Source organism: Cheilinus undulatus, linkage group 13 (assembly GCF_018320785.1).
Source record: "Cheilinus undulatus linkage group 13, ASM1832078v1, whole genome shotgun sequence".
NCBI classification, from domain to species: domain Eukaryota; kingdom Metazoa; phylum Chordata; class Actinopteri; order Labriformes; family Labridae; genus Cheilinus; species Cheilinus undulatus.
The window spans coordinates 6,633,317-6,656,313 of NC_054877.1; the positions used below are offsets into that span (position 1 = coordinate 6,633,317).

The 22,997-nt window shown below is 38.8% G+C and overlaps 1 protein-coding gene across 2 annotated transcripts in view; it reads right to left on the bottom strand.

Moving 5' to 3' along the window:
• LOC121519966 (enhancer of polycomb homolog 1-like) overlaps positions 1-22,997 on the bottom strand; it is a 49,224-nt gene that overhangs the window by 12,029 nt on the left and 14,198 nt on the right. For both annotated transcript variants that reach the window (XM_041803099.1, XM_041803098.1), the window contains 9 exons: positions 13,934-14,093; positions 5,634-5,779; positions 5,305-5,511; positions 4,176-4,324; positions 3,751-3,898; positions 3,324-3,485; positions 2,511-2,600; positions 1,994-2,142; positions 195-619 (listed from right to left, as the gene is read on the bottom strand). In XM_041803099.1, coding sequence (XP_041659033.1) covers positions 195-619; positions 1,994-2,142; positions 2,511-2,600; positions 3,324-3,485; positions 3,751-3,898; positions 4,176-4,324; positions 5,305-5,511; positions 5,634-5,779; positions 13,934-14,033 — 1,576 coding nt within the window. In that variant the 5' untranslated portion in view covers positions 14,034-14,093. The remainder of the gene's footprint in view (positions 1-194; positions 620-1,993; positions 2,143-2,510; positions 2,601-3,323; positions 3,486-3,750; positions 3,899-4,175; positions 4,325-5,304; positions 5,512-5,633; positions 5,780-13,933; positions 14,094-22,997) is intronic.

The following is a 22,997-nucleotide window of genomic DNA, read 5'->3' on the forward strand; positions in this document are numbered from 1 at the left end:
AGATGGATATTACCAAAAATACTACTATGGCTTAATATTTATCAGTTGAGGAATATGAGATGTTAAAATGAGCAAGTTAGGCCTGTTTCCAACATGATTCACTTTGCACAAAAATAGCTTATGATTAAAGCAGAGATGGTGATTTTAACCCCCAGCGGACACAGGAGGAGTAAAGCTTCGTCTGTAAAGCTTACCAGCAGTGGGTGTGGGTGCAGGGACGACCCTCGCTGGGCGCTGGGCGCCGTACGGCTGTCCCCCAGCTGTGGAGGCCGAGAGAGAGCGCTTCAGTCCTCGACTCAACTTCCTGAATAGCGGGTGGGCATTGTCCAGCTCGTGTAGTGGTAGTGTCCGTGGTCTAAAGTGCCGCCATCGGCACGACTTTATATTCAACAGTATCTGACTGAGGTCCGTGGAAGAGGGGGAGGAAAGAGGGGAGGAGCTTTTGTCTGAGGTATTTGTTTCTGAGGTACTGGCAAACTTGTTGGTGGCCGGCGAGCGTAAAGTAGTTGTAGGGGGAGGAGGAGGAGGAGGAGAGGGCGGGAGAGGCAGGTCAAGCATTTCTTGATCCAGTCCGTGGAAAATGTTGTCATAGTCCGTGTACGCCCGGTCCAGCAACACCCTGAAAGAGGAAGAGGAGGTGAGGTGAGGTGCTTTGTTGGGCCAGGTCAATCATGATAACAGGATTAATCTGTCCGGCTTCTTTCTGAGGTTTAATTAATAAAACCCACTGGATTCTAATGCTGCCATTACACATTTATGATCAAATACTGTTTTAAGATGAAGAGAAGTCAAAATATCTAGTGGGTAAGGTTTACACATGGTAATAATAATAATAATAATATGTAATACTAATGGCAGAGGATAATAGCTGAAGAGTAACTTCTGTATTGGCAGACAATGGCTTAAAAAGTAAATTATTAGTATTGTCTGAAAAAAGCTGATATAAAAACTGAAATCTTCAGTCATTTTCTAAAACAGAAAAAAAGAACTCAATATCAGAAAAACATTGCCATTCCCTTGCTTCATGTTATAGGGGGAGCATTTCACTTCTGGAGTTTTAAGAGGAACGCTGTGAATTTGTAGGTAAAAATAAACTCTTAAAAATCTACAAACCTGTAGTAAAATGCCACATTTTTTTGTGATTTGAAACACACTGCTGATAAGTATTATTTCTTAAATTTTCCACCTTTAATATGACCTCTAACTAAAACAGCTGAATTGAAAAAAACTAATTGAAAAAAACAAAAACAAAAAAAAAACGAACAGAAAACTAAAAACCTGGTTGCATAAATGTGCACATCCTTCCAAGCAATTTTTATTTAATTTCAGCACCAAATCTTTCTGGGTAGGAGTCTATTAGTATTCCATCTCGATGAGGCAAAATTTGCCCACTCTTCCTTGCAAAAGTGCTCAAAACCTGTCTGATTATAGTGGAAATTTCCTGTGCACAGCGCTCTTACATCCCCCTCTAAGATTTCCAGCAGTATTCTGATCAGGTCTCTCTAATATTTTGGTGTGTAGCCTTTAAAAGCCACTGCTAACATCAGTATGTGCAAAAATGAGTTAGGGAATGTTGGCTTATCGGAGATCTGTTAAAATTGAGTATTGTGCTCCTTGACAAAGAAAATGTCTCTATACAGCTATTCTACAAAAACTTAAGTGCTGCAGAAGACTCATGCAATCTTATCACAATAAGCTTTTTAACTGGTAATACAAAATGTCCCCAAAAAGGTGGTCTTTCATCTTTTGTCACAGTCCGTTTGGCAAAGACTCAACCCTGGGTTTGAAGAAATTTTAGAAATTAGAGACTAATCAAATAGCTACCTTATCATTCCCAGCTAAGAGAGTCTAAAGTCATATAACATGTTTCCTAAAAAGAACAGCATTGCAAACTCCCTGCACAAGACTTGTATTTAACCAGGGAACAGGATCAAACCAGGTCATTTGGCACAGACAAAAACCAAGGTATTAAAAACCCTGAAACTTCGCTTACCTGCCGCCTCGTCCCACTCGTCGTCGGGCCATGCCAAGGCAGCGCCGTGGCACAGTGAGCGTAGTGAGACTGTAGCGAAAGCGAGCTTCTGCCAAACCGTCCTCCCAGGGTCCACACCACGGCCAGCTCCCCACACGATCCTGATGAGCCTGCACACAGATCATATTCTCAGTGTTATCCACTCTTAATTGTCAGGCTTTCATTTATGTATCAACTAAATCTACAACTGAGTTTTTGTGACGGAATAAAACCCTCTTTTTGAAATAAGCCAAGTCATCAACAATATCTCAGCATTAGTGCACAACATTAAAAAAAAAAACAAAAACAAACAAACAAAAAAAAAAACATGCAAAACAACCCTCTGCCTAATGCTTGATAACAGTGCAAACACTATGATCAGCTTCCCATTTCATCCATCCAGAAACATTTAAGGCAACTCAGTTGTTTGTTACCTTCTAAAGAGCTGTTTGAAACCTCTAAAATTATATCTTGGTAAAACAAAGCCCACAGTACTTACAGCGTAGTACTGGCAGCCTGCCTTCCTGCGAAAGGCATAAGCACCGTCTGGGTCGTTCTCCTCCTCTGCTTCTGATGAGCCTGAGTGCAGCTGTGGACACAGAGGTCAGAGGTCAGCTTAAGGGTCAGTAGAAAGGCAGAATTTTAACACTGTAGCTAGGAGTTCTGGCATAAATATGAGTCTGAACCACTCATCATGGTTCTGCAATTCTGAGTGGGTTTGTAAGGCCACAGGGCAGAGATAAGTGGCAGAGGTGGAGCTTCCAGCCTCATAGTTACAGAGTGGAGGAAGTTTAGTATGCTGCAGTGCACTGAGTTGGTAACAAAGACACTCAAAGTTTGTTTTTAAAATTCTTTTCTATGACTGGTGGCCTAAGCATGTCTTATTGTTTTGTAACAATCCAAATGTGATCTATTGTCAGTGTTTTCAACTACAAAAGAACATTTTGTTTTCCTCCAAATATCACGGTCAAATATCACTGTGATTATACTTTATAACCGAAATTATGTCGTATTTTATTGCAAAAGTTCAACCAAGGTTTGAGGTTTGTATGAGGCGGTTGGATTCAAATAAAAGTATTGAAGTTTCTAGTGATTGGTGACTGTGAACACAGAAACCTACCAAAGGATGCACGGATACATGGAGCTTAATTTCAGCATCATTTTTACTTGAGAAATGTCTTAGGCAAAGATTCAAAGAAGTGATTTATCATCTACACATGACAAATTTGACCAGATGGGCCCTCGTTCTTGCACTAAACAATACGCTTTTCTTAAAATCAATGAGCATTCTGTGTGAGAACTGTGTTTGTACCTGGGAGTAGGGCTCGTCATCCGAGCTGGGGAAGTCGTACTGGTTGAGGTCCTTGGCATTGAAGACCAAAGGACCCTGATGGTGGGGGCCTGACGACAGAGGCAAGACCTTCTGTTTCTTCTCGTATTTCCTCTTTGGACGAGGAACTTCTGCCTTCTCGGGCTAAAGGTGGAAGGAAAAGGTAAACGAATGAGACTTCAGAGCCCAACATCAAAGACAGATGACTTATCTTGCGCAAAGCCTTATTAGAAAAGTGTGCATTAGTTGATGAAAACAAACAAATTTGTCACTGCTGGGTAAATTAAACAACAAACTTCTATACAATTACATTACAGGTTTAAAAAGAAAAGCCTTTAAAGCCATAAACTCCTTGCCTTCTCATCCTCAAACTCACAGTCTGAATGCTGTTTATAATCATCATCCTCACCTTGGACTTGTAGTCCTTGAGGTCCATGTGGTCCTGGTGTCGGTACTGGTTGGTGAGAGGGACCAGAGGAATGATCTGCGGCCGCACCAGCGCCCGCTCAGCCAACACCTCGGCCATAACCTCACCACCAAAGTCTGACATAACGTTTCTGGAAGACAAAATTGTGAAAATTAGCTAAATCTGACAGCATCTCATCAAGCAAACTCTCTTTCACCTCCAAACAAAATCAAAGCAGATTCAAAATGTTGACAAATTAGAACCTTACCCATTAAAAAGATAGCTTCAGCTGATCTTTCATCTCAGTTCTAAACCCTGAGCAAACTCCTTCACCTTTCCTTTACAAAATCATCCTACTAGACTTCGGTCTGACTGCTCTCTGTGTATCCTGATTCAGCACGTGTGTGAAGAACCACAGACAGGCTCACCTCTTCTCAAACACCTCCAGTGTGAGGTGCAGCAGCTCTCTCTTGCTCTTCTCCCTCCTCTTGACCATTTCCAGGATTGTGACGGCTCGGCTTAGATCCCTGCGCAACTTCAGCATCTTCTCATAGGATGCTTCGTCATTCTTACGGTTCTGGGAAGTGAAGAAACAAAGAATTGTATACAAATGAGCACAACATCAATGGTTATCATCACTCAAAATGCTTCTTATCTACTGGATAACTTGTAAGGAATTTTGCATGTTTGAATGGGCAACTAAAATTAAATTTTGCATTTATAAGATCTTTATCAAAAATTAAAATTGTTTATTTAATGGCTGCAAACACCGTTATTGAGAGCAGGTTAACAAGTTCAAACTCAATTCTTGTGATGACCACTTGGTGGCTGTACATCCTTTATTAAAGGTTTGGAGGAAACGTCAAAGTACCATTTACTTGAAAAAGTGCATTTTCTCTCTCACTAAACTGTCCATAGAGGACTCTCTGATGGGAGTTTTTAGCTGAGTTATCCTTAGTTTTGTTTAAACCATGTTAACTCTGCTTTATCTTGAAGCTTCATTAGGTGCATAAGCACAGAAGAATCTAATCATCACCAGTCTCTGTCTAAATGAACCATAAGATCATGAATCATCTCACCTCCACTAACATCTTACAAAGAAGCTCTGCTTGCCAGCAGATGAATACACAACTATTTAAAAGCTCATTAAATCGTAACAATTTGCCCTTTTATTCCTTCTGCTAGAACAAGCAGCATGAAATAAAGCAGTGCTGGAAAACAAAACATGAGGTGAAGTAAAATGCTGCTTATAAAACATGGTTTCTGTGTTAAGGTCAGATGTTATAACTCCATTTCATCTGAGATCAAGCTTCACAAAAGATGCAGACACAATGAAATGTAACTGAAATTGACTGTGTGAAAAGAGCAGGGTGTGAGCAAGCTTTATTTTTTCTCTTTAGTTTTATATCTACTGATTAAGGCTACTCGCAGTGTTTCAGCTTAAAAAAAAAAAAGAATATGCACTAGAGAGACATTCATTAGTACATCACTCCTGTAAAGGTACTGCTTGAGGTGCAACATCTAGTTAAAAATAGGCTGTCTGATAATATGACTAACCTTCCTGGTTTGCATCTTCTCTGTCCGCCGTCGGAAGGCCACATACGGGTCACTGGTGCTAGAGCCGTCCCGTTTCTCCTGCTTCACATTAGGGATGAGAGCGTTGGCTTTGCTGTTTTTCCTCTTGCGGCTCCAGTAGTCAAAGACCTCCTTGATGAGCTCGTCGTCCTCTTTCAGCAGCAGTTTTGCCTCCGGAAGGCTTACGAGCTACAACACACAGACTATCTGAGTTACTATCTGAAGAGCGAGATGCATAACAAATGTTCTGCCTTTATATTAAACTAATCAATCATCTCTGTAAGGTATTTAACAGGTCTTCTATTACACACCTGCTGTCCACTGCCTTTCTCCAGACGGTCGATCATCTCCTCAAACTGCAGGAAGCTGATCTCCATCTTCTTTTTCAGCTTGATGACAAACGCTTCGTCGTCCGAGTCCAGGTCATAGTCTGGCTGCTCTGTGTCCAAGCTGAAAGCTGCAGGAAGATCCAGAAAAGAAACATTAAGCACTGATGGATGGGTCAATGCCGAGCAACATTATAGATTTGTGTTTAATAAGAAAAAGTTGAAGAAAACTTTGATCAGAATCAGATTGATAATCGTCATTTGTTTTTAGCAGTCTGTGGATTGATTTTAATCAAGTAAAACTGAATTGCCATCTTTTAAAGCCTTGTTTATATCAGTCTTGTATGTCTTCAGATAATTCTTCAGCCTAACAGCTCCTCCTGTTTCCCTCTGTGTTGATAATCATTAGAGTTTAAAATGATCAGTTCATCCACAGGGATCGAAACAGGGAAAAGTGCAAGTTTATGGAGGCTAATGTTAATTTTTGCTTTGTAATTAGAAGTTAAGACAAAATAAAACTACATTCACGTGTTGGTATCACGCAAACTTCAAAGTGACCAGGCTAGCATGACCTCTCTCCTCTAGCTCCACAGCAAACTGACCGCTCAAAGTCAAACTCAGCTAATTGGTCTGAAAATGAGTGAAGGCACCACATGCAGCATTATTTCACAGTAACAAGCTAGCCTCCAGCCAAGTTCACTTAACTTCAACACTCAACAACCTCTCTGAAAACCATCAGCAGACTTTCTACAAAGAAAAACTTTTGTTGTATTCTTGAGAGTGAATCAACAGTGACTCACTTTTATACTTTGAATTACTGACGACATCAAGGTATCATTTTCATCTACAGCTGCTAATGAATCAAGTTGAACTCTCCATAAACTTTACTGACAGGCTCTGTGTCACACCTATAAAGGGCAATAAAATAGTCATGGGCACTCCAGGAGTCTTGGTATAAAATGTTTTAAAAGAAGTGACACTTTTGTTCAGAGTTTTAAGCATCAGTTTAGGTTTACTGGTAGGATCATAACCATTGTACAAAGACATAAACAGTACATCTTCTACCAGAGCTACAGTGCCAAAACAGAGGCAAGGTCTTCTTCCACATAGCAAGCAGCATTTAGAATTCATTATTCAGTGATTAGTGTTTATAAAGAAAAAGCTGCAAGCACTTCAGGCTTGAATAACAAAAACAAAACTAAACAAAAGAAATGTCTCACACTAGAGATGCCCCAAAAGAGCGTCTGGTTCAATTAATCAGTTGAGAAGAAAACCAAACTTTTTTGTTTTGCCTTGTACGCAGAGCAACACAGGAGAGAAAACATTGCAGGCTGTATGCTTAACAATCCAAGTCCCAAAGTGACTCTTGAAGGGTCATCTTTTAAGATGGTTTAAGCTCATTTTTTGTACAAATGCATCAGGTACAGGTGGCTGCCAAGGGAGCCACACACTCAAGGAGGCCCAGTGTGAGCCTTGAACATGTCAAAGAAGTCCCAAACATAAAACTACCGGACTTGTGCTTCTTTTTCAGCTCTGGTTAGCCCAGCTTCTCTCTGTGTTGGAGACACTGCTTTTTTTTTTTCAACAATAAGGCCCAATCCCATTTCTCCCCTTAACCCTCAATCTTAACCCTCAGTCTCAAAATGTGCGATGGCTGTCCCAATACTCCTGAGAGTTGAGCTTAAGGGGTGAGACTGAGGGCGTTATCTTGCTCAATTTTGAGCTGTTCCTGGACCTCACTTGGTTTTAAGGGTTATCACTCAAAGAAAGATGGCGGCAAATGCAGGGAAGAAATCGAGCTATAAATGTAAATTTCTGTGTTAACAGATCTAAAAATTACAAAAACCACTCCAATATCTTAGTTTAATGATATTTTATGGATTATTTGCCTTTTTGTAGCGTAACATTTACTTTCATTTTTACAATCTTAAGCCGGTAACTGGTAACTGTGCTGTCGCGGACAAGCCTACGAGGGTGTCCGGAATTTCAATGCCCTGTCTGGGGCAAGCCGGGCGCTTATTTGTCGTCCTTTGGATAACATAACACAGAGTATTTTCCATTGCTCTCTTTCTCTGCATATCAGTCCAGTGTTTGTATGTTAAATATGATCCTGGTAATGTATATACAGTGTTGACCAAACATAAACTTTACCTGGCAGTCACACATTAGTAATATATTTTTCGAGATCGGTGCCATCCGTGATCAATACAGTGCATGCGTCTGCTCTCCCTCTCTCTCCCTCTACTAGCTGCACAGAAACTTTCATCACATCTGTCCAGTAAATTCACCTGTTATTCTGCAAACTCTCTTGTCAAACATCAACTTCTATCATTGTTTAATTTGTGAATTTATGATGAAAATCTGTGAAGTTCCTGCGCTGGTTCTGATCAGGAATTAACTGACGTGTCAAACTTCCTCGCACAGATCAGCTGTTTTAAAAATCAGATCGCAGGTGAAAATAAATAAAGACAATGTATATTTAAAGGTGCTTTAACAAAAGATGACAACACTGAAGCAGAAACATAAAGAGGAAAGTAAAGAAGCTGCAGGTGTGTGAGGGAAGGGGAGATGTGCAGGTGTGTGCGTGAGGGGATGTAAGGGGGGTAAGAGCAGCTGCTTTATATTTATTTTTTATTTTGAGGAGAAGACCTCAATAGAGAGCTAATAAAATGGGATTAATGTTATGATGTAAATAATTAACCCATAGTGACCACTTTTTTAGACGGATGGAAATTATAAATATCCTTATTATTGCAACAAGGAATATGACGATTAAAATCAATGATCATTTATCTAACCAAGAACTAATAACTCGGGCTAAATTGCAAAGACTTTCTATTTCTCATTATTGTAGTAATATATCCTTTAGTTATTTTAAGATACTTTTGAGTGTTGTTCAGTGAGTATGTTTGGGCGATAGCGAGGGGCCTCATATCAGAGTCTGCTTAGGGCCTTTGGCGGTCCTGGGTCAAATTGTCCTCAATGAGTCGAGTATCTCAGAATCACTGTATCATGATACCATCAGTATCATGGACAAAATTGTATAGTAGCGGGGAATACACTAGAGTCCTATTTGTTTTGATTATTCTTGCTTCACTAAGGGCTGCAAAGTGTCCTCCTTTTTGGTGCTGTGGAAATGGCCACCCTAGTTACAACTGGTGTTTGGCGTTAGCTAATGGCCGTGTTATACGGTGACTTTCAGCTGAACTTGTCTGTGGTTGTGGTGTTTAGATGTGTTATTTGGTTGAATATTAACATGTTCTCGTTCTTCTTTTTCCTTTGAATAGACAGACTACACTGTTTTGGCACATTACTGCCCTCTACAGTCTGTAATCATAACTGCTATTAAGGGGTGTCCAATTTCTAAGTCATGAGATGGCCCTTACACTTGGTCTCGTGGGGTGAGTTAAGACTGAGGGTTGAGCTTGAGGGTTAAGGGGAGAAATGGGATTGGGCCTAAAACTGCTGCTTGGTTACGGCAGGGAAATTATTGGATATCATTATGAATTAAAAAAAAACAGCTAAGAAAAAAAAAAGGCCATAAAATCACTGCAAACACTGAAACATTCAACACATGACAAAACCTGTAGAAAAAATTAGCCTCACATGGCATGTGGCACAGTGATTGTTTAACCATGAATATCCTGTTTCCATGACTGTGGGAAGCCAAAACTTTGATGACACTGACACATGTTGAATGAAGTATAGTTGTATATCAATATTGGCAAATCTAATATCAGCAATACTCCAATATATGAGGACTTCAATGCCATCACATACGCCTTGGTTTGCATGGCTCTTCACCTATGCAAAGGCTGATGTATGTAACTGTACGTCTACCTTAAATAAATCAACTATGGGTGCAAATAATAAAAATACAGATTATTCAAATCTATTTCCTGACATCTGAAAATTAAACTTTCTTATTTATATCTCTGACACCTGAAAAAGTACAAAGAATCCCCCTGCCATCTGCTGCAACTATTTTAACAGCCATACTTTTCATCTACTCTAATGATTCCTCTCTTTTCTTCTCTTCGCAATAAATTCAACTGCTGCACAGTATCTATAAGCTCAAGCTCCAACATTACAACATTATATCTGCAGTTTCTATCGCTGTGGCTCCCTGTACACAATGAATGTGCTGCATTCATCTTACAAGCTTAGAAATCACACTGCCTACCAGTGTTAAACTGGAGAATTGCATGGTTACACCGGCACCAACAACTAACTATGTAAAGCTCACTGTGGCATAGATTCTGATTCTGAATCTGAAGTAACCAGGCTTCAAGAAGTTCAATTCAGTAGGATATAGTGCTATTGTTATTTCAGGTAATTCCTGTGCAGCCTGCACAATAAACACTGGTTATTATTATTATTTTGAGAAAAAATAAAACAGACACTGGGTTCAACTGTGTGCAGATACAAAACTACAACCAACAAAAACAGCACCGAGGTAAATGGAAGCCATGATGCAGAGCACCATGATGAGAGATTTCACAACTGGAGAAGTTAAAATAAAAGCAAACAGTGGCAAACGATGTGCAAGAAGTCTCTCAATCCCAGAAAAAGGCTGAAATGAACCAAATTCATATTCTCTTACTTCACAAAACCCTTTTTCAGTTGTCGTCTGCAAAGGATCATTAAGCTACAAAAGCCCAAAAGAACCACAGTGAACAAGAATAAATGAATACATTGATGATACATCATGTGTTCGCCCCCTAGGTAAGAGACATTTGATGATTATCAAGCATAATTACAACACATTTAGCCTCCAAAACATCCGGAATAACAGACGGTACTGAGGGAAGAAACATACAGAGTAAAATAAATGTTTGTTTTTTGTTGCATTGCGGCTAAAATCAAACACAAAATTGAAATTTGTTTGAGAAATGCTAATGGAGCCTACAGCTAAATAATACACGAGCCATATTCCTGCCCGTCAACGATACATCATTAGAATTTTAGATGAAGCATAAAATGAGGCTTGTGCCCTTTCCTTGTAGTCTAATGTGGCCTTTATCTAAAAAAGGAGAAATATAACAGAACACATCCAGTTTGTTGTAGAGAAGGGTTTTCATAATAACTGAATTTTACACTTTCATTTGATACAAATAAAAACAAACAATATTGACGATGTCAGAATCAAAGTCAATGAATGTTGATTTCATGCCATCTTAGGTGGTTTCCTTTCTCTACTAAACATTTCATGTGAAAAACAGTCATCTTTTGGGGTGTATGGCCTTTTCTATCACTAATTAAAATAAAGGAGACTACATCATTTGAAAATGTGTGTTATCAGAAGTATTCACATGAAGACCTTAGTTTAGTCTTGCCTCAGTGTCTTCTGAAACAGTCAAAATATTTCAAATCAACACATTTCCTTTCTTGTTTTAGGCTCCAGGCTCACAGTTAATTGTGTTTTTGCTTTTAATTCATATTTAATTAAAGCAAAGCTGCTTTCATATTGAGCTGCCTTCAAGAAAACTGGGTAAGACAGATTAGATATGATTATTGAATGGACTAAAGCTGCAAATTCAACTTCTGCAAGCAATTATAAATGATTCTGACAAGCTCTCAGAATTTAAATCATTCTTTCTGTTATGTGTACTGTCAAATGAACATGCTGCATAGACAGCTTCACTGACATTTTAAAGATTTTTGATGCAAATGACTTTTCAGACCTTAAATAAACAACTCATATTCCTTCAAGCTTCAGACTGGTTAAACCTCTAATAAAACCTGAAATCAGACCTCCATACCCTGAAAGGACCAAACATTTATCATTCAATTTTAAAATCTGAGCAGTGTCCAGGTTTAGAGCTCAGTAGATTGCTTCCCATCGAGAAACAATCACGGCAACTGCTTGTGACAGACGTGGCCACCAAACCGAGCGATCTAGAGAACTCATTTTCCTTTTTATATCATTACTGAATGAGGCAATCTCACAAACTCATTTACTTTGACAAACATATGACAAGCCAGTAAAAGCTCATAGAATACATGCCTGATGCTATTAAATGGACAAATAGCTGTAAGAAACAACAGACCCTCTTCACTACCCATGGGTGAGTTATGAATCATAACTGGACCAAACATTTCATAAGCCAAGAACAGCTTACACCTTAAAATAAATACTTCCATTTATAAGCCTGAGTTGACTTTCATTTTATGAATCAAACTATTACTGGGTAGTGCTACTGTACAAACATAAATGCAGGAGAAAAAGCAGAGCAGGCTGTAAAATGTATCAAAACGGCCCTTCAGTGTTGACATTCATGCAGTTATACAAACACCCAAATTACCCTCAGAGGTGTCCTCCTCACCAAATCAAACACACCTGTCACTAACCAGCCAAACACTGAAAAGAGCATTACTGACATAAATCATCTCCCACATACTGTCTTTGTGCTGACACAGGCCACAAAAAGGAGCAGCAGGCTGGGAGAACAAGTTTACCACAGGTGATTAGCATGTTCATCCTTTCTACAGAAAAAAGATGCTGACACAGACAATATAACATTTAAAATCTGTAATGTCAAGAGCTGTGAACCAAGCAGCTAATAACCTAACAAACCAATCGTCTACTACACTTCTAGATAAAATATAAAGTTTTAAAATAAAGCTGAAGTTAGGGACGTTCCAAACAATTCAAGACAAAGTATACTGCAGTGCTTCTCAAGCTTGTTTCTCAGAAAAGATCAGCATTCCCAACACCCACAAGAAAAAAAGAAATACTTCTGTAAAATGTTAACAGTTGTGACTGTTTCCATTAATAAGGCACCTAACAGAAAAGGCGTACACAATCTTGCTCTTAAAAGAGCTGACTAGCTGGTGTGTTATCATGGTTTTGGCTAATGTGTGAAAATCTAAACTGGATTATCTCAGAGCAGAAAGAGCCTTGCGAGCCTCTAAGGGGTCCTAAACCCCAGGCAAATTTAATTCCAGACAATTTTACTAGTCAAAACTGAGCACAATCTATTTAAAATAAGAGTAAAGCTATTCTTGTGCAGTTGAGATGAGTCATGTCTCATTTTAAAGTGAAAAGCTCCTGCATGTAAATTAGTTTGGATAGTGTGGCTAATGTTAGTGTTGGCACATTCAACCTTGAGCCCTCCTTGCAGGTTAACTTTGACATGACTCTGCTCAATGTGGTTAGCACTTCTCCAGCTGGTAGGCCAGTTTGATCAGGCACAACCTGCAAACAACTTTGTCACCATTTTCTAGATCTAGAAAACACTTCTATAAAGATGCAATCCATCGACTAGGGATGAACAAACTGGGAAATTACTTTGATTTTGGTTGGCCAATATTGCGATTTGATATGCGATTATTCCTTAAGTTCCTCAATCTCCGTATTTTCCAACAAACACAAGCAATAAATCACTCTATATTACAACCGACACAATATTAGATTAAACAAGGGCTGACCAAATTTGAAAAAATATCAAACTGTGATGATTTTTACTTTTATTGCAAATTGGATATGAATTGTATTAAAGGGAGTGATCAAAGTAGGGTTTTTTGAAGACTATTTAAAAGTACATCACTTGCTGAAAAATTTCCACAAACAATGGAATAGCAGTTTGCTGAAAATGTTGAATGCTCTGATCCATCGCTAAGGGAAAACATGAGACTCATGCAGGCTGACATAGATAAACTAATAGGCAATATTTCATATCAAATTACTCAAGCCAACTGAACAGACAAAATTCTGAGTTACAGACAGATAGCCTGCAAAAATGTAATAATGCATCATCAGTAAAATATCACTTCAGTCACAACAGCTCAGTTTAAAACTTTTTAAAATCTTTTTAAAGATTTTGGCCTCTTCTATGTCTTTATTAGAGAGACAGAAAAGTGGATAGGGTTGGAACCTAAAGACAAAGAGAGAATGGGAAATGGCATACTAAAAACTAGAGGCCTGACTAGAGCCTGGGCGGCTCACCCTGAGGACATCATCCATTGAACATGTGACGCATTGGCATAACCACCAGGCTGCCAGCGCCTGTACCGCCTGCAATTTAATCTATTCAAATAATACAGGTCTAAAATTGATGTTTACAAACAGAAACACAAAGGCAAAAAGCAAAACAAAAGAAAATTCTGCTAATTCCCAGGTTTGATTCTCATCAGCAGCCCTGGAGTGCCATGTAATGCTTCAGAATAAATGAGGAAAAAGCTATTACAGCCTAATGGATCAACTGAGGTCCCTTATCTGCTTCATCTCACTCATTTTCTCAGCTTTCTGTATCACACAAATGCCATTAAGGAAGGCCACTTACGCTGTATGTGAATTAGCTGCTTTGGCATCTTGTAGTCCCCAGGGTAGAGGGAATCGTAGTAGGTGATGTTGCTCTCTGCCTCGGGGACTGGGATGACCATGTTGTCCCGCTTCTCGCCGTACACCTGCTGTGCCGAGATGGCCCGCTGGAGATGGTGTTCCTGCAGGGACACAGATGGAGCTTAGTCATGTAAACTATTGGGAACTAAAAACATAAACAAAACTGTGCTTTTAAATACCACTCCAACTAAATAAAGTACAAAGCCACAGCACTGAAACCAAGAAAAGTTGTTGTCATACAGCAAAATGGTGTTTTATGAAGATTTAAACAATATATTAGGAACAGAAGTGTGATTTTTACAGCTAGTCAGTAAACAACACCAAAACATCATTTCTTTTCCATACTATGCATTCAGGTTGTATACAGGAAATCTGACATCAAATTAAACACTTTAAGGACTTTTTCCAAGACCCTCTTCACATATTATAAGACCCCACTTCATCTTTAATTTCCAACCATTTACAGTAGTGAAGGTTCTGTTCAGATTGTAAGATATAAATGTGACAAAAAGTCAAGAAAATGCAGATATTTGTTTTCATAGTATGCAAATAAAGCTTTCTTTTGAGTGCCAGTATTAATAGACTTTGTGCTAATGTTAAACTAGTGTAACTGTAGGTGAAAGCTTCACTGCAAAACTGCTTTTTATTTGTAAAATCCTCTAAAATGTTAACAAGCATCAGCCTTACCCTTACTTCCAACACCTTCTCCAACCATTTCTTAAAAAATTTAATTTACCAATCACTACATACACACATCACTTCATAATATAGGCTTTCTAGTTAGAGACACAGCGGAGCTTTAAGGCTGCCCTGATAGATCAACAGGCCAGAATGTGAACCATCGTGCAGACTGACGTCAGATCTGAAGGAGTTCATCAGATTCTCATGGCGTTTAAAAATAAATATAACACAAAAGAAGAAAAAACAGCCTTCATTCTCTTACAAATACAAAAAACCCCTGAAAACTGCTATGAAATTAAAGACCTCATTTCTTCATTTGAGACTTTTTGAAATCCTTCATTGTTACTAAATTGATTTATTAACTGTTAATACTTAAGGACCCTGGTGTTTCAAAGGGACAGAATCTGAAACTTTGAGAAAGAATCTGTACAATTTAGATGTTGCACAGGAATTTACATGCAAGTCAACAATAATTTATCCTCTAATGGCAGTATATCAAAACACACTGATGTGGTTTTAACCTTACTAGATTTAGATCAAATTAAAGTTTGAAAAACAAAACATGATTAAAAAAAAAGCTAAAAAACAAAACAAAACAAAAAAAAAAGACAGATGCAATAGTCAGAAATGCATACAAGACACCAGCAATTTAGATACCCGACTGTCTAGCCTCATGTTTTACCAAAAGCTCTACCCCTGTGATTCTTAGTTCTTAGCATTTCTGAAAAACAACAAAATCAGACTCCAAAAAGTCAGAACTGGCCTTTTAAAAATTCCAGTAAGCACTTGGCGTCTAGCATGCATTGATTTGACTAGATGTAAATAACCCCCCAAAAATCTGAAAGCTCTGGTGATTTGAAAGCTGTTTGTAATCAGCAGCTTTTACGGAACTAACACCAAACTCTATGTATCCCTGTACTGAAGAAGTTTTAATGACTGGAAAATTTACAAAGTCCACTGAGAAGTTCCAACTTTTAGGCTGATTTCTCCAGCATCATTAACAACTTATTTCAATATCAACTTATGTCAAACAAACATGACTGTCAATCATCAGTCAAAATATCAACATGTTTTTCTTCAGTGAACCCCCCCCCCAAAAAAAAAACGGTTCCATCTCCACAATAGGCTCCCGCACACTGGAATCAATGCTGTGACTTCAAAGAGGAGTTGATCGTGACTAAACTAAATATCCCACACAAACAAGTAACAAATAATGGTGGTCTGAAAAATAATAACAAGCCTGGTAAACTTTGTACACTGAGGGAATAACAAACTGACTCATGTAGATACAAGCCAAATGTACACCTGCAAACTGAAGAGTAGGAAGAAACTCAGAATTACCCAATTATACATTGGGCAACATCTGGCATCCAGACAATACGGCAACTTATAAAAACATGCTGAACAGGAACAAACTGGATCAAAACACTTCATGTTAAGGCTGTACAGACAGACAGAGCTTTAAAAAACTGAAGTGTTTAGCCCCCATCAACCCATCACCATCATCTGTAGGGTATAAATACTGAGGAAAAAACATGACACTGTTTGCCTTCAATGCTCTGTCAGTTGGCCTTATCTAACCGCCACAATTGTGATGAGAGCGGGTCGCTGCCAATCCTGCTGAGGGCTAACGTGCCTGAAGGAGGGAAGGCAGACAGGCTGGATGGCTGACTAACTGGTTTGCTGGCGGGCTGCTTGTCTCAACAGTCCCAGTCAGCCGTTGTAGTAGAGCCTTTGGCCCCTGAGCCGGGCGCTGAGCCACTGGCAGGCGGTCTGTCAACAAGGCGGCGTGCTGCCGGCCTCGTACAGCAGCTCTCTGAGGAGAAGGTGTGTGTTTATTGTTTTCCCTGTGGCTGACAGAGACATAAGAGTAGAGCAGGGGCCAGTGAGGGAATATCTGTGCCAAAGGAAGGTAGAGTGACTGAATGACTCAAAAATAATGTGCGTGAGACTACAATGAAAAAGTGGAACGTCACATTAACAGAATTGGTATCTGGCAGATGATGTTTCTACAGTCACAACAAACACTTTAAAGAGCAGACATAGCATAATTATGGCACCGCATGAACAAACTTTTATGCAGGACTTTACATGCATTCAAGAGCTTCATTCAGCTTCAGTTTATGCAGGCTTCATCATCCTGGATAAAGTAGTCCAAGGCCACATTAACAATACTCAATTCAAATTCATATTTAGGCAGAAAGCAGCTGCAAGCAAAGCACTGTCTAAATTGTACAAACAGGCTGTCAACACTACAGAGCAGGAAATGAAGGACAGGACAAGAAATTAACAAACACTGGGTGTCCAGGAGTAGTATCTGTTACCATGCCATACTAAAAAATGTACTGCCATCATCTGATTTTAGCATTAGGTGCGTGGTTAGCCTACTAAACAGCTAAATTTGTTGGTGTTTGTCTACAGGGCTGATACCTAATTCAAAATGACGCAATTGCCTGAAAATGTAATTCACAAGAAAATTAAAGTACTGTGGTAAACAAAACACATCGTTCTCTCAATCAAAATCAGCATCACTCCATGTCTGTGTCAACATTCGGTGTGGCATTGCTCAAATGTTAGCTTGCTTTTTGCTCATGCAGTCAGTAGTAGCATTATATATATATATATTTATATCTCAACAAACAGGTGAGACTCCAGACAATGAATTTCCCTTTGGGGATAAATAAAGTTATTACTGTATTGTATTGTATTGTACTGAACTGCCCAACAGCAGCTAGCACAGGCAACAAGGCCTGCCGTGTTTTTTTCATTACTAACTCAGTTAACTGCTACAAGTCCAAGCTGCTGTTTGTCGTCTTATCCAAAAAAGGCTTTAGAAGTTATTAGACCCAAACAGCCAGTGCATGTTTGTGTCTTCATGTACGTGTTTCCATGTCCATCTGTACGATTTCATGCAAAGATTAAGTTTTAAAACGGACACCAGGTCAGAAATCTTTGCTAATCAACTTTCTAGGTCCTTCCAAATGCAAGACTACTACAATGAATGGCACAAATATCTGTACATGTGCTACTGAGGCAAAAATTAAGAAGCACTGATGTAGCTTCAATCACTGCCTTGCCATTTCACAGGCTCTACTGCAAGCCATCTGTGGCTTCATCTGCACCACATCTCTCTAATCCATCCAGCACACATGGAGATTCAGTCCTAATGTACAACTATCCAGCTTTTCATATTCCTAAAATGAGTGCTTTCTCTAATTCACAAATATCAAAGGATTCATTTGTGAACTCCAGGATACATCAAGCATTAGTTAGTAACAGTGACAACAAGGTTGACATGATAGCATCTTTCACAGTATGCACAGTTTTACTGAGACCTTGCTAGATATCATGACATAGTTCATTCTGTTGAATTGCTGAAAAACATGAAAGACTCACACAGGCAACAGAACATGGCAATGGGCAATTTAGAACATGCAAAAGATGCCTCCTATAGATGATAAAACAAATGCCTATAATAGTACCTGACCCTATTCATGTGCCGATAACTGTAAAGATATGCATTTTTTATGCTGAACAATCTCTTCCTACAGCTGTACGCATGCAGGTATTTAAAAGGGATATTTGAAGAGGGGTCACTTGCATATCAGCTGTACTTTACTGGCTATATGATGTGCTACTGGACATGCTCATGTATGAATGGCACAAGGTAGAATTTGCTTTTTCAGTCACATAATGTGAAACACAACATTGGGCCAACTATTGTTTTAACGAAACCAAAACAGTTAATTTTCTTGTTTCCTTGACAACCCCACAATAAGTGTGATATTGCCATCAGTATTCAGAGAACTGACCACTGTGCAAGCAGTGTGTCCCCTGCATAGAAAATCATACAGGCTACAGGCATCCTGCTGCCGTCACAAATACACCAGCATGACACTTGAGGCAGCCACTTAAGCACAGACATTAGGGGTGCACGTAATTGGATTTCTTGCTGGTATCTGCTTAAACATGTTAATATTTACAAATCAACTACAAAATGATCTATCATAAGGATGATATACAGCCAATATGAACTGATAATTTCAGCCAATATATAATAATATTGGTTGTTGTAACTATCTGCAGAAATATAAATACCTCTGGAGGCCAATATCATGCATCTCTGACAGACATAAAACTAATGCATTCCGGCAATCAGCAGCACCATGACTTGACGCCCATTAACGATGTGGCCATGTACATGGACCATTAATGATAGGGATATACTGCTATTGGAAGGCCAATCACAGGGCTTGACATTAAGATTAAATGTAACAAAGTGTCGTCAAGAAATGGTTGATGACACCAGTGAGAAATAACACAATTGCAAACCACAAAGTTTACTTTACAGAGAAAATGCTACTTTTTTATTTTTAGCCCCACTTTACAGTTTAAAAACACTTTTTTTGCACAGGAAAAAAAATATGTTAATAGTTTGGTCATGACACGTCCAACTCAACATCTTGCACATCAGTTAACAAAAATGCATGTAGTGACACTGTATCCTGAGGTGAGCCCTAACATGATTATCACGAACATTTGGTGGCCTAATAGTGCTTCTGATTCAACTCAGCAGCCTCATTAACATCTGTATCATCTATATAATCTGGTTTTATAGGTCATTTCAGCTTAGCGCTTAATGTCAGCTGGATTTTGTAATAATGTAGGCTTTCACTGGAACCACGTGATTGCCATAAGAAACATAAATTCCAAAGACAAATTGTTTCCTAGGGTTACATCAGGTAAGCGAACAGCTTTGAAGCTGCAATGATTGCTGCAGAAAACACATCAATTTGTGTCTCTTTCAACACCTCAGGAAGACAGGGCTTTACAATGCTACATGATTCTGAATTCTATACAGAGTCAGGGTAAATCAGTATTCATTCAGCACAGGCTATATGGCTCCACATAATCCATAGTCATGAATTATTACATACAATACGCTGCATGGAGACGAGGGAAAAAGTGGTCAAAAACCAGCATGGACAAACATTAATGACAAGCAGACCAAGAATTCTTTTAATTTTTAAGAGGTTGTTTTCGTTATATACGAACACAGTGAATCATTTACTGTAAGGAAAAGAGGAATAGCTAACACTTGCCAATGGAGGAAAAAAAAGATGCACCAACCATTAAAATTAGGGTTGATACTGATGTTTGAAATAAATAGGGCAGGACTTACAAATGTATTGCTTAGCCAATTTTGGTGAGTCACAGATAATCTAATTTTATTTTGAAGGAAATTTCTTCACCTCTGGTTCAGTTGTGTATCTTATTCTATCTCAAGTCCAAACTAGGGCTGGGTGATTATGGCAAAAATCAAAATCATGATTAATTGAACTTTTCACCTCGATTACGAGTAATGAATGATTATTCAACCCCAACCTCTGACTCGGTTTCTTCTGTAAATATTTGTAGAATCTTAACACAAACAACTGAAAGGAACGTGCACAGATTAACAATTAATGGTTATTTACTGAACTTTTCAAATCAAACACACATTAGCTGACATGAAATGTTTTTCGTAAAAAGTCAATTTTTTCCAAGAAAAGGGGAAAAAATTGAAATAATTGCCAAGGCAGGTTTATGTCGGTTGGAGGCTTTAAATGTCGGTTTAGATTATTTTTCGATTAATTGCCCAGCTCTAGTCCAAACTGTCCAATTTCTTTATTAAAAACATTTGGTTAAAACAGAAAAATTGGGTTGTAATTTGTAATTAAGGAGGTAGTCGGAGCAGATGCAAAACCAGCTGAGAACTGATGATTTAGTGGATACCGGTGCCAATGTCTTTATAGGGATGTGAGCAATTAGCTGGAAAAATGGTCAAATTTGGGTCATTTTGTCACCTGCACTGAATTCAGAGTTGGTCAATGTAATTTAAAGATTTTTTAATCAGTTAAGGCCTGCATCGCGTGGCTAGTTGCCACTGTAACAGTTCTCAATAACTGCTGCCTTGCTGCTACAATGCTTTATAATCTGATGAACAGCTAACTGCAAAAGCACCGAGTGTAGTTTGGCCTTTTTTTTTTAAAACTAGAGAATGAGGCTGAATGTTGTCCAGTTGTACTCACACAATCAAAGCGATAAGATGATATTCAGCTCATGATTGTGGGTGTTAATCTGAAAAAGGGTTGATAGACTAGCACTGCTAAGTTAGCCACATTCACCGCCACAATGTGAAATTTTACTGTTGCAGTGTGAAGCTGGTTTACAGGATGTGTTTGACTTTAAACAAGTCTGCTAAATGCAATTAAAATTTTAAGTGTAATTGGATGAGAAATAATACTTCTAGCAAGCTCAATTTCTTTAAAATACTTACTTTGGTGCAAGACTTTTTTTTTTTATTTCAATACTGTCTCTCACATTTTATCACAAAATCAGATTAGATTTTGTCCAACAGGTAAATTTTTCAGACCTGTATAAAAAGTTTACTTTGATTAAACAGCTAAATATACCAGATGAGGGCATAAAAATGATCAGACACAACAGATAAACAGCAATAATCGATATCCGTAAATGTCACATAATTTGGCTGACGTTTTTAAACAGGGCTGAGCTGATAGTTTAATGTCATCCAACATGCCAGTCTAGTAAAAAAAAAATTTGTTGTTGTTGCATCCTAGAGCACCATGCTCATTAACACCATTTGGACATTTGGGCTAACAATCTTTGACACAATCTGTTATGCCCAATGCAAATTATTTTATTCTACATTTACAGGGTAATTTTCTCTGGTAATCTGTTAAAAGGTTTAGCTGCCCCCTTAGTTAGAGAGGCTTTCGAGGATGTGGAACACTACACACATCTCATACAGATTTAACGTATTTGTAGCATTTACTGTGACCCCCTCTGTGCATGTACGCTTGCATAACCTTCATATTCTTATCTGTTTCCCACTGAGTCATCCCCCAAGCGGTCGAGAAACCCCTGCACAGACCTCCTCAGGTCTCTCCACAATGAGGGGAAAACTCATAAAATCAAAACGACCCTGAGCGAAAACACGTCTGCTGCCAAACCTAATCAAGCGATGTGTTTGTTTACTCTCCCGGCCGTGGCTGTTTGCCTGAGAATAAATAGACTCAGATTGGGGTGAACGGTCAGAAAACAGAGCATTAGCCGATGCCCTGACACACAATGTCTCTCTCTCTCGCTCCTGCTGTCTCACACATACACGCAGCAGTCCAGAAATAGCCTTTCTAAAATGACCACATCGATCACTGTCAAGTCTGCTGAAGCAGCCCGAACCTCCTCTACCTTCGCCAGTCTCGCCTTGGAACGGCTACTGTCCCAGACACTGTAAATGCCACTTAACATGATGGACGGCCACAGGGGATGGTCCTGGGCTGTCGAGGGATGCGTGCTGCTGTACGAAAGCATTTCATATGCATACTGTGGCAAAGGAGGGTTTTTAAACACTCACAAAAGTTGGGTGGGAAATTAACAACCACCACCAGACTGTACTGGCTGTGGTGGATTCAAAGCCTACCGGGCACTTTGAAAAGAAGCATACCAAGAAGTAAAACTTCCTCTTCCTATAATTAATAAAAGGTAGAAGCACTGCCAACTGGTTACAGTGAGTTTTCAGACTGAATATTGATAACTATAGCAAAAGAAAATCTGACAACTGAAATGGTTTGAAGGCCAAGATGGAAATTTTCCCCTTGTAAGTAAATGCAACTTCTGTGAAGAATATGCACAGTAGGATGTGCTTGAAATTAGATGTTACAGGGACTAAAATAGATAAAAATCCAAGTCTTGTGGTTTGATTTCATTAAGCAAGTTAACTTTATTCACTCATCTTTTATAGATATAGGGAAATGCCCAGTAAGGAGGTCAGCTCTCCTTAATAGAAAGCAATGTATTGTCTTGTGTAGAGTATACCAATACATCACATGTGTAATGGTTAGCTAGTATTTAATTGCGATCACAGATATAAGGGTCTGTAACTTCTAATATAACTCAGTACTCAGAGCTTTTTGTGCAGGACATAACAGAATTTCCTTGCAGCATGCTACTCAAGTATAAGAGACAAAATCAACATATTTGAATTACAGCCTTTTGTAGTGTCCTAAATCCCATGTGCAATGCAGCGACCTTTCTATTTCTATGTCTGTTTCTTGCATTGAAAAGGCAACACAAAACAACAAGGATGATGTAGAATTTGCTGGAAGGAAATGGAGGTAAAATGCCTTAATTTTCCCCTTTTGTCACAGAACATGTGAAACTGTCCTACTACAATTTCCAAACTGCAGATGGCGCAACATTTCTTTAACCTGAAATGTGTCAAAACGCCAATTTTACTGAAAAATTACCCCACAGATGTT